This window comes from Paramormyrops kingsleyae, chromosome 21 (assembly GCF_048594095.1).
Source record: "Paramormyrops kingsleyae isolate MSU_618 chromosome 21, PKINGS_0.4, whole genome shotgun sequence".
Taxonomy (NCBI): Eukaryota; Metazoa; Chordata; class Actinopteri; order Osteoglossiformes; family Mormyridae; genus Paramormyrops; species Paramormyrops kingsleyae.
The window spans coordinates 13,350,693-13,367,734 of NC_132817.1; the positions used below are offsets into that span (position 1 = coordinate 13,350,693).

Consider the following 17,042-nt stretch of genomic DNA (forward strand, 5'->3'; position numbering starts at 1 on the left):
CAAATCACGAGAAGAACCATGAAGAACTATGTAGACAAACACAGGAGCCTTTCAGTTTTAAAAAGTTTGTAAATTGGCTGTAAAACCTGAAATGGCTCAAATCCTGACATGGATTTGGTGGAAACCCAGTAACCCTACTTGGGGCTGCATAGGGAGCTGTGTGAGGTAGTGGGTGATGTGTTTGTTTTTATGTTTATCTGCTAAATAAGTTTGTATTGGTAGAAACAGTCAAATAAATAAACCAACAAGCAAATATATAGAATATATATATGTACATCTCGAATCTGTGCAGCAGATGGTCATAGGTCATAGTAAGGCCACCTCCTCCAAAGGACAAGATCTCCTATATGCAGGACAGTTTGGAGAAGACCCAGCATTAGACCTCACTACCAGTAAAGCTCTGAGTGCAAGGGTGCAGATGCAGTAGTTACACATACACCAAAACCCTTATAATAACCCAGCAAAGACCTCATTTTAAATCCAGGCCCCTGTTATCAAAATGAAAATATTTGCACTTCAGCGCAAAAGCATCAGAACCTAAATACAGTGATTATTTCCTGAGTGTAGAAAGTACTGTTCTGATGCCCTCTGGTGGAAAAAACTGGCAATTACATCGAGCGGAGTTCGCTGACATCGTCGGTGTTAAAAGGTAAGAGGCGGCTTCCGATGATTCTCAGGTCAGTGATCATAGTACAAACATGCACGCGTCGCTAGTTCAGCAAAAACCGAACCCCCAGGTCGATTCTTTCACCGACAGCTTTAGGGGGGATTTAACTAAGGGCGGAAGTTTTCCCAGAACCGCCACTGCTTATACGCAAGCTTCAGGTCCTGTGTTGTGTGTATAAACGCGACGCTGTCTGCCACCCGCTACCTGCCCACAGCTTGACGTACAAAACTCAGGCCAGAGCATTACACTGGGGAATTAGCTTGACTGTCAAAGACCCACAGGGGCGCAGAAGAGTCCCAGGCTGATTCGGGGGGGGGGCAGCACCTTGCGAGCCCTTGAATATGTGTTGAATACATGTACAATTGGGCGGGGCCCCAACATTTCTAGCTCCGCCCCTGGGTGTGGATATTATTTTAATAATATTAACAATTTAGTTTAAAAAAGTCCCCCAGGTTTATCCTGGCTATCACTGATGCAGAACCCCAGCAGACATGTGGAAATTTACCCCAATATTGTATTAATTGGTTACAAGACCACAATAATAATATAATAAAAAATGATAATTATTATTGATCCCTGTGGTGAATCTCTCTTTTTGCTGATCTTGCTCTCTGACACACAGACACACATATAGGTGTGGCAGCGAAGGGCAGCCACCTACAGCCACGCCCCTAGAGCTGGGGGTTAGGGGCCCGGCTCCATAGAGCTGGGGGTTAGGGGCCCGGCTCCATAGAGCTGGGGGTTAGGGGCCCGGCTCCATAGAGCTGGGGGTTAGGGGCCCGGCTCCATAGAGCTCGGGGTTAGGGGCCCGGCTCAAGGGCCCACAAACGTTGCAGTTTAGCTGAGACCAGAGACTGAGCCACACGCTGCTTCTGGGTGGCATGGTGGTCAAGGAACTGGACCTGAAACACTAACCAGTAATTTTGAGGAGTAAAGTCTTCCTGTTTTCAGCTCTGACTGCAATTGTGACAAAATTGTGAAACAGGTGCACTTTTTGTATGAATATAGGCTTGTAGGTCAAATTTAGCAACACCTGGGTTTTAAATATGAGGCTCTTACGGGTACATTAGAGTAACACAGGCACACTGATGCTGAGTCGTCCCCCAGAATGAGATGGGAATTATCTCCAGAGAGCTCCATATGCTTCGTGCAGATGGTGGGAGATGAATCCTAAAGCGTGTTTGAACCTACACTGGCTACCCAAATATGTTTGGGTGAGTTTGATGCATTTGGGAATTTATATTTCTGTTAGCTGTATGTTTATATAAGCCTTCAGTTAATAACATCGGAAATATGCACAATACTGGACCTTGCATACAAACCATTGGCAAAGTATTTATTTTATACCCTATACGCTATCATTACACTGATAACAGGGGTTATACTGTCAGTACCAAAATCTAGCCATGCTGTGTTCTGTAGTATGGATGGCAGGTATTTGTCATGCTGTGTTCTGTAGTATGGATGGGAGGTATTTGTTATGGTGTGTATCTGTGTGTGAATAATCAAGCAGCGAACAAGATCATATTCGGAAGTGGAACTAAACTACTTGTAGAATCACGTAAGTACATGTGTCATTTTTTACTGCTGTTCTAATCAATATCTCATCAATCGAGGCTTTTGAAAGATTTTATCTGGATCAGTTATACAAAAGCGACATCTAAACTTGACCCATTTGATTCACAGAGCCTCAGTAGCTACAAGTAGATTTTATTGAGTATCACTGATATCACAGTACCAGTATGGGTTTTGTCACTGAGGAGTGATGGGTATTTTGTGTGGAGACGAATACTTTGTGAGTAACGCTGGTAACTGGCTGAGCTTTGGAGCTGGGAATCGGGTTTAAGTGGAGTCGGCTATCTGGACAAGAAAGGGTCTGTCATGAAACCGGACACCCATTTCACTGGGCTGATTAGGCAGATTATCACTGGGGGGTTTAAGTTCTTCCTCTGTTTAGGGTCGGGGGTGAGTGACTGCGCTACTATAATTTTATACAGCTGGCCATTAGGGCATATTTCATTATCATTTGAAAGATATATTTAACAAGGCCCTTTTCATTAGGCCTACAGCTTATTGACTTTTAAAAAAGACAGATATTCCGGAAAAGATAATACAACTATATACTTACTATAAGAGACGGACAAAATCAATGACTTTGCACTGAGTATTTGACATTAAATAGTGCTGAGGTGATTACATGTGTACATAGATTATTTGTGGACATGGGAATTGCTAATTAAGTGTGAACTTTGGTGCTTAACAGCCTTAATCTGATATGTGACATACTTGAAGCACAGTAATACTAATACAAATGATAATTGTTTATGCTTTAGACTGAAGGGTGAGGTGAGTGTAATGGACAGAGTATATTGTATTGTAGTGTAACACTGTGTGATTAGTGGCTCTAACAAGATAACGTTTGGTGAAGGGACACAACTTATCGTACAGACAAGTAAGTGGTAACCTGTGTTATTTATGCAGTTAAATTTAATTCATTTTCATACTGGTCATGGATGATATTAGCTGGATATTTATGGTGAGTGTTTATTGTACTGTGACGTAGCACGGTGTGAATGACGGCTATAACAAGGTAATGTTTGGTGAAGGAACACGACTTATTGTACAAACAAGTAAGTACTAAATTGCATTAACTATAGAAATTTTCCACATTTATAAAAATGTACAAGTGTTTAGTCAGTGTGCTTTATCAGTGAGGGGTTTACATGATGCATGGTTTACCATATTAAGTATGACAAATATTTATTTAGTTTATTTATTTTAATTAATCACGTTATTTAGTTAGAACGACACATCTGGCAGCAGCGTCATTATTCCCAGGTTATTCACACATTTATTGATAAAGTTGAAACCGACTTTCACTGGACTGTATTTGACATGGACATTAACACTGTGTGACACAATCCAGCTCAGACCCGATGGTTTTCGGTAATGGGACCAGACTAACCATTCAATCCAGTAAGTTTAACAATGTCATTTAGTAAGACTTTTTGTAATAACATTTAAAGTAGCACGAAAATATATATATATTTAGATATAGGCTACGCAGGCTGTCAGGAATATGAACAAGCTGGATCGGTATATATAGGTTACTTATGGTATATTCTGGATAATTCAACAATATATGTTGGACTGTAGAATGTAAATCAGTATGTATTTAGTGCGAAGAGAGAACTGTCCGTAGGCATACAGTATATACTGTACCTCACTGTTATAAAACACTGATTGCGGCTGGTATTCGTGGGGAACGTTTGAGTGAAGAAACACAATTTTTCGTAAAATTTTGACTTTACTGTGGTAATGAAAAATTATTTTGTCCTTGAGTTGTTTTCAGGAGTACTGATATCACACTGAACACGGCGTGTAATCCGAAGTAGAAGTTGCCTGAGTTTGGTCATGAATTTGCTTACGAATAAGTTGATACTTAGTATTTTTTCGGGTTCTCGCGTCTATATGCTTGTGATTTTTGTAACAATTGGTGGGTATTATAAAGCAAGTGTACGAAGTAGAAATGCATCAGGAACGGAAAGAAGTCGGTCTAAATGTAGCTGCCTGAAGTTGATAGATTATTAATGTCTGTGCTGATAACCTTAATCAGAACGAGCTCCGTAGCTCAGCAGAAAATGAAATTTAAAATAAAATTTTACATATAAATTTATATTATATGAAAACCGTGCATGTAGACGCACCGAGGCACCTTCAGTACGAACACACAATTCCAGTAAGTATGATAGTTAAAAAGTACGTTTCCTTACGTTTTAAGCGTCATTATGTATGGCACAATAACAGTTTACTTTCCTGAAAAGCACAAGTTGGTATTTAAATGCTCTTTCCAGGCTTCAGTATTGTTACGTGTGCGTACATAATATTGTGTGTATTTGTCATGGCGTGTAACTCTGTGTGAATACTGGCACTGACAAGATCATTTTTGGCAGTGGGACGAGAGTGTTAGTGGAAACAGGTAAATCATTTCAGTTTTCTGTTAAAATAAATGCATGGTGTTACTGTACCATTTCATCTTAGTAGTGTTTTTACAAATTACGAGGGTTTTTAAAATATGTCTAGGTCTGACAAGGGGTGAGTGAGTGGCAGATATTTCACCAGGACAGTTAACCAGAGATACGTATAGCTGGAGGATTATGGAAAGATGCAAGTATTCTGAGAGTAAACTTAGGGAGAGATACTGGTATTTAGTGCGGAGGATTAAGGACAGATTCAGGTATTTAGTGTGGAGGATTAAGGACAGATTCAGCTATTTAGTGTGGAGGATTAAGGAGATGTATAGGTATTTAGTATGGAGGAGATCACTGTGTGAATAACCTAGAGACATTAATTTTTGGAGGTGGCTCTCAGTTGATTGTGCAGACGGGTAAGTTGTGTGTCATACATTTTTTAAAGGTCATAGTATTTTCAAAGTTTTCATCGCTAATAATGGAAAAAAAACTTGACATAAACCTTATAAATGATATATATTTATGAAATTAGTGACTTTAGACTGAAGGGTTAGATCAGTGTAAATGCACGATGATGGACAGTGTATATTGTACTGCAGTGTAACACTGTGTGAATACTGATGGTAACAAGTTAATGTTTGGTGAAGGAACACGACTGATCATACAGACCAGTAAGTGATTACCTGGGTTATCTGTGATGTTACAGTTTAATTCAGTTTCTTTGTGGGGTCAAATCAGTGTAACATAGAGAAATGAACTTGTCTTTTTATTTTATTTTATTTATATAGGTCATAACTTATGAAATGGGGAAATCTGCTGACTAGTGAATTATTGTTGAAACAGTAAGTTTGGCCAGAACTGTTTAGTTTTGTGTATTTGTAAATCATTCAGATATAATGAGATGATTGCTTATAACATGAGTGCTTTAGACTAATGGGTGAGATCAGTGTAAATGCATGATGATGGACAGTGTAAATTGGACAGTGTAAATTGTACTGTAGTGTAACACTGTGTGAACAATTATGATAACATAATATTTGGTGAAGGAACACGGCTGATTATTAAGAGCAGTAAGTGATGACCTGTGTTATATATTGATGTTACAGTTGAATTCATTTTTAATTTCATAAAAATGCTCTGTTCGCATTTTTATATATAACAACATAAATAACCATGGTCATAATTTAAAAGAAAGTCTGGGTAAACTCTTAAGATATTCTTTACATTTAATTAAGTGTTTAATTAATAGATATTTAAAAGCAAATTAATTGGATTTATTTTATTGTATAAATCTGTATATACAATATTACAGATATAGAGTTTTTTTACACACCTTTTCACATAATACACAGAAAACATCAGTATTTAGATTTAGGTTTGAGCTGTAACATAAATTTCTTGAGGATCAGGACCTTGTGTCTGTAGGTCTGAGGTTTACATACTGCTCTGTGACACTGTGTGAATACTGGTACTGGTGGTAAAATGGTCTTTGGCTCAGGAACAAAGCTGATAGTTCAACAAGGTAAGTATTACAGTGTGTTATGTTTTATCATAAATAGGTTATTCCATTAAATATGATTCAGAATGTCCATGAAGTAAAAATTTGATCATTTAGACATAGTTTGGAGTATGTTTGGTGTGTGCAGTGTAGTATTTGCAGTGCCTGCTGGATTTTTACTGTTTTATTATCAGTGTTTTTTTCAAATGCCTTGGAAGTATCCAGTGCAGTTATTTTTGATTATTACTTGAGGCATGTGCTTTTGTTAAACAGTTTAACAGTCCTCAGTAAAACTTTGCCAGATAAGATGCTAGTCGCGTGATTTTGGTTAAAAATGTAGCTGAAAGTGAGGGAAGAGAAGAAGATGAAAAGTTGCAGATAGGATGTTAATTGTGTGATTTTTGTTAAAAATGTAGCTGATGTAACCTTGAACATACCGGTGCATTTTAGCAAGGCGTGAGCCCCCCTGTTAGTGGGGGGTATTTGATAAGAGTAAAAACACAGTGTGAGGAGGACGAGCACAGACCCGCTGGTCTTTGGCGAAGGGACGAGATTAACCATTGAATCCAGTAAGTTATAAAGTCGTTAATACTAAATGAGTCTCAGCTATCCTGTGATGCAGATATTATTATGGAATTAGTGCTTCAAACTAGGTTTCAGATCAGTGTAAATGCATGATGAAGGTATGAAGGATGGTGTATATTGTACTGTAGTGTAACACTGTGTGAATACTGGTGGTACCGCTGCTTACAAATTAACGTTTGGTGAAGGAACACGACTGATCATACAGACCAGTAAGTAATGACCTGTGTTAGTTATGTTGTTACAGTTTAATTCACCTTCTGATGGACAGTGTATATTGTTGGTTTGACATTCGTACTTTTGCATGTATAATGAACTCCATAAACAGTACAGTTTAGTAGAACTCTTACGCGATTAGGCTGTTAGTTACCAGCATTCATAGTCAATTCACGTCTGACACCAGTGAAACTTAAAGGAGTTGGTATACAAATAATCAACAGAATTAAAAAAAAAAAAAACTGGACTACATCTTTAAGGATTTAGCAACAGCTATCAGCTATCAAAATAAGCTGGAATACTCAGATAGTCTTGTAGTCAGACCTAAGTGGGTTTCATATTTTAATTTCTGTTCTGTATCTGGAGCTGGTAGTTTCTGTTGAGCCATCAAACACTGTGTGACTAGAGGTGATAACAAGCTGATATTTGGGGAAGGAAACAAGTTAATTGTGGAGAAACGTAAGTTTGACTATAAGTGTTGTTTATTTACCTGATTTTTTTTTGTTTTTGAATGAGAAGCAAAGCTTATAAATGATAGATATTTATGAAATCAGTGCTTTAGACTGTGGGATGAGATCAGTGTAAATGCGTGATGATGGACAGTGTATATTGTACTGTAGTGTAACACTGTGTGACTACTGGTAGTGCTGGAGGTTGGAAGTTAATATTTGGTGAAGGAACACGACTGACCATACAGACCAGTAAGTGATGACCTGTGTTATCTGTTTAACATTTTTTTGTGCCAGATCAGTGTAAATCCATGATGATGGACAGTGTATATTGTACGTTTGACCTCTTCACTTTTTGCATATATAATAAGCACAATAAACAGTAAAGTTGGATGGAAGAACATTTATTTTTATCAGTATTTATAGTCAAGTCATGTCTGACACCAGGGAAAGTTCAGGGAAACCGTATATAAATAATCATCTAAATTAAGAAAACTGTGCAACCTTTTTATGGATTTGTTAGCAACAATTAAAATAAGCTTGAATACTCCTGTGGCCTGATAGTCAGACCATTCAGTGTCTTTGTTTAATTTAAGTTTAATTTCTGGTTTTGAAGCTGGTAGTTTTTGTTGAGCCATCAAACACTGTGTGAATAGAGGCAATGACAAGCTGATATTTGGGGAAGGAACCCAGTTAATAGTGGAGAAACGTAAGTTTGTGTGTAACTCTTTTATTTTTAACAAAAGAAATAATTAACAAACCTCAAAATATGTCTCAGGCATTTGCCTAATTAAAAGTGATGTTTTCCCTGCTGTTTATGTGATTACGTATAAATTGTCTTCTTTAGACTGAAGCGTGAGATCAGTGTAAATGCATGGTGATGGACAGTGTATATTGTACTGTAGTGTAACACTGTGTGAATACTGGTGGAGCTGGAGGTTACAAGCTAATATTTGGTGAAGGAACACGACTGATCATACAGACCAGTAAGTGTTAACCTGTGTTATCTATGTTGGTAAAATTTGCTGTTTGGTCTCCTGTTTTCATAAGTTTGTTGACAGAAAAACCATTATAATAAGAGAATCCATTCTATTAATACACTATACCAATGTCTGTCATTACTTACATATTTTTAATCTAAAGAATCCAAAGATTAATTCAACGTTTTGTTAGTTTAAAAGGCAGATGTTGACCAAAGTTGAATCAATCTTACATATTCATGAATGATTTTTAAGTAATGCATTTCACTATAAGACATATTTTGTTCTTGGTTAAATCCCACACGTGTAGTATTTGTCATGGTGCGTGTCTGTGTGTGAATGCTGGTGGGGTAAACAAGATAATATTTGGAACTGGAACTAAAGTATTTGTGGAATCACGTGAGTATTTTTATGTGTTTTAAGTGAAATTTGTTTTAATTTGAATTCTGTGAGATATAGTCATGAAGATTAAGAAAACTGGACTTTATTTTTGGGATTGTTTACTGACTTTTGAGTGACAAAAGTGGCCAAAAATCCAAACAGTCCCAAGTACCCAGTTTTTTTTTTTCAGTCTGAAAAATTGAGAAATTTACTTAAATTGTTGTTTTGTATCTGCAAACTTAGTATATTTTAATTTCTGGCTTGGATCTGGAGCTGGTAGTTTCGGTTGAGCCATCAAACACTGTGTGAATTCTGGAAGTGGAGCTCGCAAGATCATATTTGGAGATGGAACCAGGTTAATTGTGGAAAAACGTAAGTCTGCTCAGAACTGTAGAACATTAGAATTCAGTGATTCTGTTTTTCTCAGTCATATGTAAATATCTTTATTGGTCCCTTGTTCTAAGAAGTAAAGTCTCATGTTTATGGTGTTTGAGGGAGATGGGTTATGCTCGTGTTTCCAGCACTGACATGAGAAGGATTTATTTATAAAACACAGATCTACATAAAGACTTGTTATAAAAATATGCCTGGATATGTAGACGGTGCCTGTCGGGTCTGAGGTTTACATACGGCTCTCTGACACTGTGTGAAAACTGCTGGGGTTGCAAAATTGATTTTTGGCTCAGGATCAAAACTGACGGTTGAACACAGTAAGTTTTTTTTTGTTAATAATAATTTTGAAATAATGCCCTTTAATCTACCAGAGAATAGAAGGATTTATTTCTGATAGAGTATATATTTTTCATATAAACAGATGTCTAGGTGCTATTATGCATGCAGCTGGTGTTAAAAGTTGGTGTTTGTAATGTTGAATTTATAAATAAGTATATGACATGGAGATATAGTTTCAAAAAAGAGTGATATATCAGTTTGTGGATGCAGGTTCATTCTATAACTTTGCATGGATGTGTTGAGGGTCAGATCCTCGTATTTGCACGGTCTGAGGTTTACATACTGCTCTGTGTCACTGTGTGAATGCTGATGGGGGTTACAAGTTAATATTTGGTGAAGGAACACGACTGATCATACAGAACAGTAAGTGATGACCTGTATTATTTGTGTTCTGATATTTTAAATAATTTTCTCTAGGGGTGAGATCAGTGTAACTGCATGATGATAGACAGTGTACAGTATATTGTACTGTAGTATAACACTGTGTGAATACTGGTGCCTCTGGACAGAAGTTAATATTTGGTGAAGGAACAAAACTGATCATACAGACCAGTAAGTGATGATCTGTGTTATTTATGAGATTATGTTTTAATCCAGTTTCTCTGTATGATTAGTGTAGATTTGACCTTTTGTCTTTATCCGTACATAATGAACTCCATATATTTATAATCAATTCATGTCTGACACCAGTGAAAGTTCAGGGAAAACGTATATAAATAATCTTCTAAAGAAAACTGTGCAAACTTTTTAGGGATTTGTTAACAACAATTAAAATAAGCTTGAAACCTCCTATGGCCTTATAGTCAGACCAGTCAGTGGGTTTAATAGTTCAATTTCTATTCTGTATCTGGAGCTGGTAGTTTCTGTTGAACCATCAAACACTGTGTGACTAGAGGTGCTTCTGACAAGCTGATATTTGGAGAAGGAACCAAGTTAATAGTGGAGAAACGTAAGTTTGTGTGTAACTCTTTTTTTAACAAAAGAAATAATTAACAAACAACAAAATATTTCTCAGGTGTTTGCTCCATTAAAAGTGATGTTTTCCCTGGTCTTTATCTTGTCATAAGGCTGTGATATATGATTACATATAAATTGTCTTCTTTAGACTGAAGCGTGAGATCAGTGTAAATGCATGATGAGGGACAGTGTATATTGAACTGTAGTGTAACACTGTGTGAATGATGGTAGTAATTACAAGCTAACGTTTGGTGAAGGAACACGACTGATCATACAGACCAGTAAGTGTTAACCTGTGTTATCCATGTTAGTAACATTTGCTGTTTGGTCTCCTGTTTTCATAATTTTGTTGACAGAAAAACCATTATAATAAGAGAATCCATTCTATTAATACACTATACCAATGTCTGTCATTACTTACATATTTTTAATTTAAAGAATCTAAAGAATCCAAAGATTAATTCAACGTGTTGTGAGTTTAAAAGGCAGATGTTGACCAAAGTTGAATCAATTTTACATATTCATGAATTATTTTTAAGTAATGCATTTCACTATAAGACATATTTTATTCTTGGTTAAATCCCACACTTGTAGTATTTGTCATGGTGCGTGTCTGTGTGTGAATACTGGTGGGTTAACCAAGATAATATTTGGAACTGGAACTAAAGTATTTGTGGAATCACGTGAGTATTTTTATGTGTTTTAAGTGAATTTTGTTTTAATTTGAATTCTGTGAGATAGTCAGGTAGTCATGAAGACTAAGAAAACTATATTTTTGGGGTTGTTTAGTGAGAAAAGTGGCCAAAAATGTAATTGATTTTTTGTCTGGAAAAACTGAGAAATTTACTTAAATGGTTAAATTGTTATTTTGTATCTGCAAACTTAGTATATTTTAATTTCTGGCTTGGATCTGGAGCTGGTAGTTTCGGTTGAGCCATCAAACACTGTGTGAATTCTGGAAGTGGAGATCGCAAGATCATATTTGGAGAAGGAACCAGGTTAATTGTGGAAAAATGTAAGTCTGATCAGAACTGTACCTATTAGAATTCAGTGATTCTATTTTTCTTAGTTATATGTAAATGTCTTTATTGGTCCCTTGTTCTAAGCCGTAAAGTCTCATGTTTATGGTGTTTGAGGGAGATGGGTTAGGCTCGTGTTTCCAGCACTGACATGAGAAGGATTTATTTATAAAACACAGATCTTCTAAATTAAGAAAACTGTGCAAACTTTTTATGGATTTGTTATCAACAATTAAAATAAGCTTATAGAGTTTTTTTTTTGTTAATAGTAATTTTGAAATAATATCATTTAATGTACTAGAGAATAGAAGGATTTATTTCTGATAGAGCATATGTTTTTCATATAAACAGACGTCTAGCTGTTATTATGGATGCAGCTGGTGTTATAAGTTGGTGTCTAATGTTTTGGAGATATATTTTCACAAAAGAGTGATATATCAGTTTGTGGATGCAGGTCATCTTATAACTTTGCATGGATGTGTTGAGGGTCAGACCCTCGTATTTGCACGGTCTGAGGTTTACATACTGCTCTGTGTCACTGTGTGAATACTGGAAGTGCTGGGAGTTACAAGTTAATATTTGGTGAAGGAACACGACTGATCATACAGACCAGTAAGTGATGACCTGTGTTATCTGTGTTCTGACATTTTAAATAATTTTCTCTAGGGGTGAGATCAGTGTAAATGCATGATGATGGACAGTGTATATTGTACTGTAGTGTAACACTGTGTGAATTATGGAGGTGCTGAGAAGGTGATATTTGGAGAAGGAACCAAGTTAATAGTGGAGAAACGTAAGTTTGACGGGAAGCGTTTCTTGTATCTGTATTTTTATAACAAAATAAACCTTATAAATGATATATATTTATGAAATGAGTGCTTAGACTGCAGGGTGAGATCAGTGTAACTGCATGATGATGGACAGTGTATATTGTACTGTAGTGTAACACTGTGTGAATACTGCAAGTACTGGGAGTTACAAGTTAATATTTGGTGAAGGAACAAAACTGATCATACAGACCAGTAAGTGATAACCTGGGTTATTTGTAATATTATAATTTAAATGACTTTCTCTGTAGGGGTCAGATCAGTGTAAATGCATGATGGCTGACAATGTTTATTGTACTGTAATGTAACACAGTGTGAATACTGGTGGTGATAGAAGAATTATTTTTGGCACTGGGACAAAAATGATAGTCCAGCATAGTAAGTATCATTATGCAGCATGTTTCTGTATGAAAATACGTGTCTGATTTGTATCTCAAAGGGATGGTATTTTTCTAACTGTTTGCATTTCGTTGACCTATCTGACTATACTGTCTTACCAGTAAGTCATCTTCATGTCTATGAAGAGAAGATTGTTAGTTCCCTGTAACTAATGGTTTGTGTAGTTGGGTGTAGCACTGTGGATGACTGGTACTGGATACAAGTTAATATTTGGATCTGGAACTGGTGTAGTTGTGCAACCCAGTAAGTATGATACTTTTCCACAATGTTGCTGGATGCCTTCATGCTTATTAAATAGTTAGTAATTCCATTATGTTGTGGATTTTACCCTGTGGAGAAATGATACAGTTCAGTAAGAATATTAACTTTATGGACACATTGGTTAATATATTATGTGTGTCCTGCTGCAACCCTGAATAAAAAGCTATAGTAGCTTAATTATTTTATCTTTTAACTTTCATGGTTAAAGAAAAAAGCTAATTTATTTGGATAGCGTGTAAAATATTTAGTGTTCAGATGAATACTACTCACACAAAGCAATTTGGTAGAAAAATAATGATAAAATTAATTTTGCATGTATTGCTCTGTTGTAAGAGTAAGAGACTTTTTTCATTAGGATTAAAAGATTATTTGTGAAATTTGTTCCTTATTGCTATGAGATCAGTGTAAATGCACGACGGTGGACAGTGTATATTGTACTGTAGTGTAACACTGTGTGAATACTGGTTATGGTAACAAGTTAATATTTGGTGAAGGAACACGGCTGATCATACACACCAGTAAGTGATGACCTGTGTTATCCATGATGTTTCAGATTAATTTACTGTTTTCTCTCAGGCTGTTTGGTCACTCCTTTTTTTTAATACTGATGATTGATCTCATGTCTGTTCCATACCTGACAGTTTATTACCCTAAATAATCATATAAACCATTTTCACTGTTAATTTCTACAGCACCTTTTAGCTACCCTTGTATCTGACACATTGATTACATTTAAATAATTATTTTAGTAGGATACTTTGTTCTTGGTTCAGCTTTTAAATCTGTGGTATTCGTCATGGTTCGTGTCTGTGTGTGAATTCTGCCGGACTCGGCAAGATAGTATTTGGAAGTGGAACTAAAGTATTTGTGGAGTCGCGTGAGTATTTTTGTGTTTCAGTTGAAATTTGTAAAAATCACTTTTAAGGTTTAATATTTGCGCTCATTCGATATTCGGTGACAACAGAGAGTAGAAGGGCTTTATTTAACTGTTATTGGATAGTAGTGTGACTTTCTATGCCTCACAGTCATGCTAGTACCATGACTTTGTACAAAAATGATTGCTTATTCAGGTTTGTTATGTTGTTGTTTGCATTAATTTATTGTACTGCATCTGCAGACATGGCATGGGCTTTGGGCTGGTAGTTTGTGTTAAGCTGCCAGACACTGTGTGAATGACGGCAGCAGCTACGGAAAGGTCATATTTGGAGCAGGAACAAAGTTAACTGTGGAAAACAGTAAGTTTGACCAAACATTTATCATTTTAGTAAAATGAGAAAAAATGCTCAGAGGAATTCACAGGTTCCCGCCTGTTTACATGTTCATTCTAATGCTGAGATGATTATATATGAAATGAGTGCTTTAGTCTGTAGGGTGAGATCAGTGTAAATGCATGATGATGGACAGAGTATATTGTACTGTAGTGTAACACTGTGTGACTAGTGGCTATAGCAAGATAACATTTGGGGAAGGAACACGACTGATTGTACAGACGAGTAAGTAGTAACCTGTTTTATCTGCGTTGTTATGTTTTAATTCACTTTCTCTGTGTTGTCAGATCAGTGTAGAAGTAAGTTAAGTCCATAATCAGAGCAAGGTAAAGTGTCACTAATATTATTCATTTATCTGCATTTATTTTGTTTTGTAATGAATAATTAGTAATTTGTACTGGAAATATGCTGGATTTTTATAGTTTATAATGGTATAACTGAGCATGGGTGTGTAGAGGGTCAGGACCTTGTGCCTGTAGGGTCTGAGGTTTACATACTGCTCTGTGACACTGTGTGAATACTGGTGGTGGGCAAAAAGTAATCTTTGGCTCAGGAACAAAGCTGATAGTTCAACACAGTAAGTATTACAATGTGTTATGTTTTATCATAAACAGATAGTTTAATATTACATGATTCTGAATGGGCAACTCGAAAATATGATCAGTTAGACCTACGGTGGAATGTGTTTGGGTGTGTGCAGTGTAATATTCACATTAGTGTTTTTTATTGTGTTTTATTATTAACAACATATGGCTATAAAAATGCACATTTTTACAATTTGAAGATTGCCTGATCCCTTTCAGTGTATAAGACGCAGTGCAAACTCTGTCGGGGGCCAGTAGTTTTTGTGCTGTATCTAAACACTGTGTGAATACTGGAAGTGCGGCTGATCCTCTTGTGTTTGGAACTGGGACCCTCCTGCTTGTCCAGTCAAGTGAGTCCTGTCCTTGCTGGGCCCCCCGGGGTCCCCCGCTGAGTCTTTGCTGAGTCTTTACCTACAGCTGTCCAGCTAAAACACCTAAACGTATCTGTGTGTAAACTGACGAAGAGCTTAAAGTTTAGGGTAAGCTGCATTTCTGATATATGCTGAATTCTAAATTCTAAATCATTTAATATGCTTGAAGTCAGTAGCGATGGATTTGTGTATTTCTGTAAACCACAGTGGAAGGACAGTTATGGAAGACAGCTCATTTTTGGGTCTGGAACGAATCTATTGGTACAATCCAGTGAGTATTACACAGTTTCAGTGCCAGTGTAAACTCTGCATTTCTGTTTTATTTACATCATTTTAGAATTTAATCCTGGGTAAATTATTTAAATTATGGCGTATAAGGAATAACTTTTAAAGTGTTGTCTGTTTCAAAATATTCAAGTTTTAAAAATTGCAAAAATATTGATATTTTTATTTCTTATAAATCCCCTGGGTGTTTTTGTTTCGTATTATACAGGCTGCTTAGCTGCTGAGGGCCGCTGCTTAATGTATTTGCTATAGCGTGTAATGCTGTGTGACTCAGGGGATAAACAAGATAATATTTGGGACAGGGACCAAGGTGACCTTGGAGTCCCGTAAGTAGTGCAACTCGTTTTTATTTAAATTCTGTAAAGTTTTTATTTTTTAATTGGAATTACTCATTTATGGAGATGCAGTGAATTCCCAGTGTTTTCCATAACTAAACTCATGAAGAGGTTTAGTATTTTGTTGTCAGAGATCATTGGGTGACAAAGAAAACCCAATGACTTAACAATGCTTATGGATAATCACCAGCAGTTTTCACAAGGAGTTTTGTGACAGGCGTGTAGAATGGAGGATTCTGGCATTGATTGAATCAGATATAATAATTTAAGAATTATTAAGAATTAATAATAAGAATAATTTATTTATCAAAATGACTGAAGGCAGGACCACTGACCTACAGGGCAGTAGACAAACACTTGCTCATACCAGACGATAGTAAGGGGCTGGAATATGTGCAGTAGATTATGCTGTGTGCTACTGGTGGTTTGTGTCGAGCCGGGAAACACTGTGTGAATCAAGGCACTGGTAGTTTAAAGCTCATTTTTGGAGAAGGAACAAAGCTGATTGTTGAAAATCGTAAGTTTAACCATAACTGTTTTGTTAAATATTTCTATTTTCATTATGGAAATAAGTCGTAAACGTAATTTTTATGTGTGTGAGCCAGTAAACTTCCTGATTTGCTATACAGTGTAATAATGTGAGTCGCATGATGAGGGACAGTGTATATTGTACTGTAGTGTAACACTGTGTGAATGATGGTAGTGCTGCTGGACGGAAGTTAATATTTGGTGAAGGGACACGACTGATCATACAGACCAGTAAGTGATGACCTGTGTTATCTGTGATGTTACGTTTTAATTCACTTCCTCTGTAGGGTCTGATCAGTGTATAATAAAGGAAATGAAATGAGCATTTTTGGTTATAAATAACTTCATAAACATTGGAGTTGAGAAGAACATTAATGTTATTGATCTTTTATTTGTCAGTATTTATAGTGAAATACTGGTGGTTGTTAACAACAGTAAAAATTAAATTAAATATTCATATCCTAATCAAATTCTCATACAGTCAGACTATTAAGTGGGTTTAATACGGTTTAATTTATGGTCTGTATTTGGAGTTGGTAGTTTCTGTTGAGCCATCAAACACTGTGTGAATCGAGGTGGTGCTTCTGACAAGCTGATATTTGGAGAAGGAACCAAGTTAATAGTGGAGAAACGTAAGTTTAACAGTAACAATTTTTTCAGTATTTTTAGCAAAGATATTAACAAACATCAAAGTATTTCTTATTGGCTTCACCTGTTAAAATTCATGATTTC

The 17,042-nt window shown here is 36.2% G+C and overlaps 1 protein-coding gene across 1 annotated transcript in view; it reads left to right on the forward strand.

Annotated features, from left to right (window-relative positions):
• The first annotated feature begins 6,113 nt into the window (after positions 1 to 6,113).
• Positions 6,114 to 17,042, forward strand: part of LOC111847614 (M1-specific T cell receptor alpha chain-like) — a 56,906-nt gene continuing 45,977 nt past the window's right edge. The window contains exon 1 of the mRNA XM_072704339.1: positions 6,114 to 6,160. Coding sequence (XP_072560440.1) covers positions 6,121 to 6,160 — 40 coding nt within the window. The 5' untranslated portion in view covers positions 6,114 to 6,120. The remainder of the gene's footprint in view (positions 6,161 to 17,042) is intronic.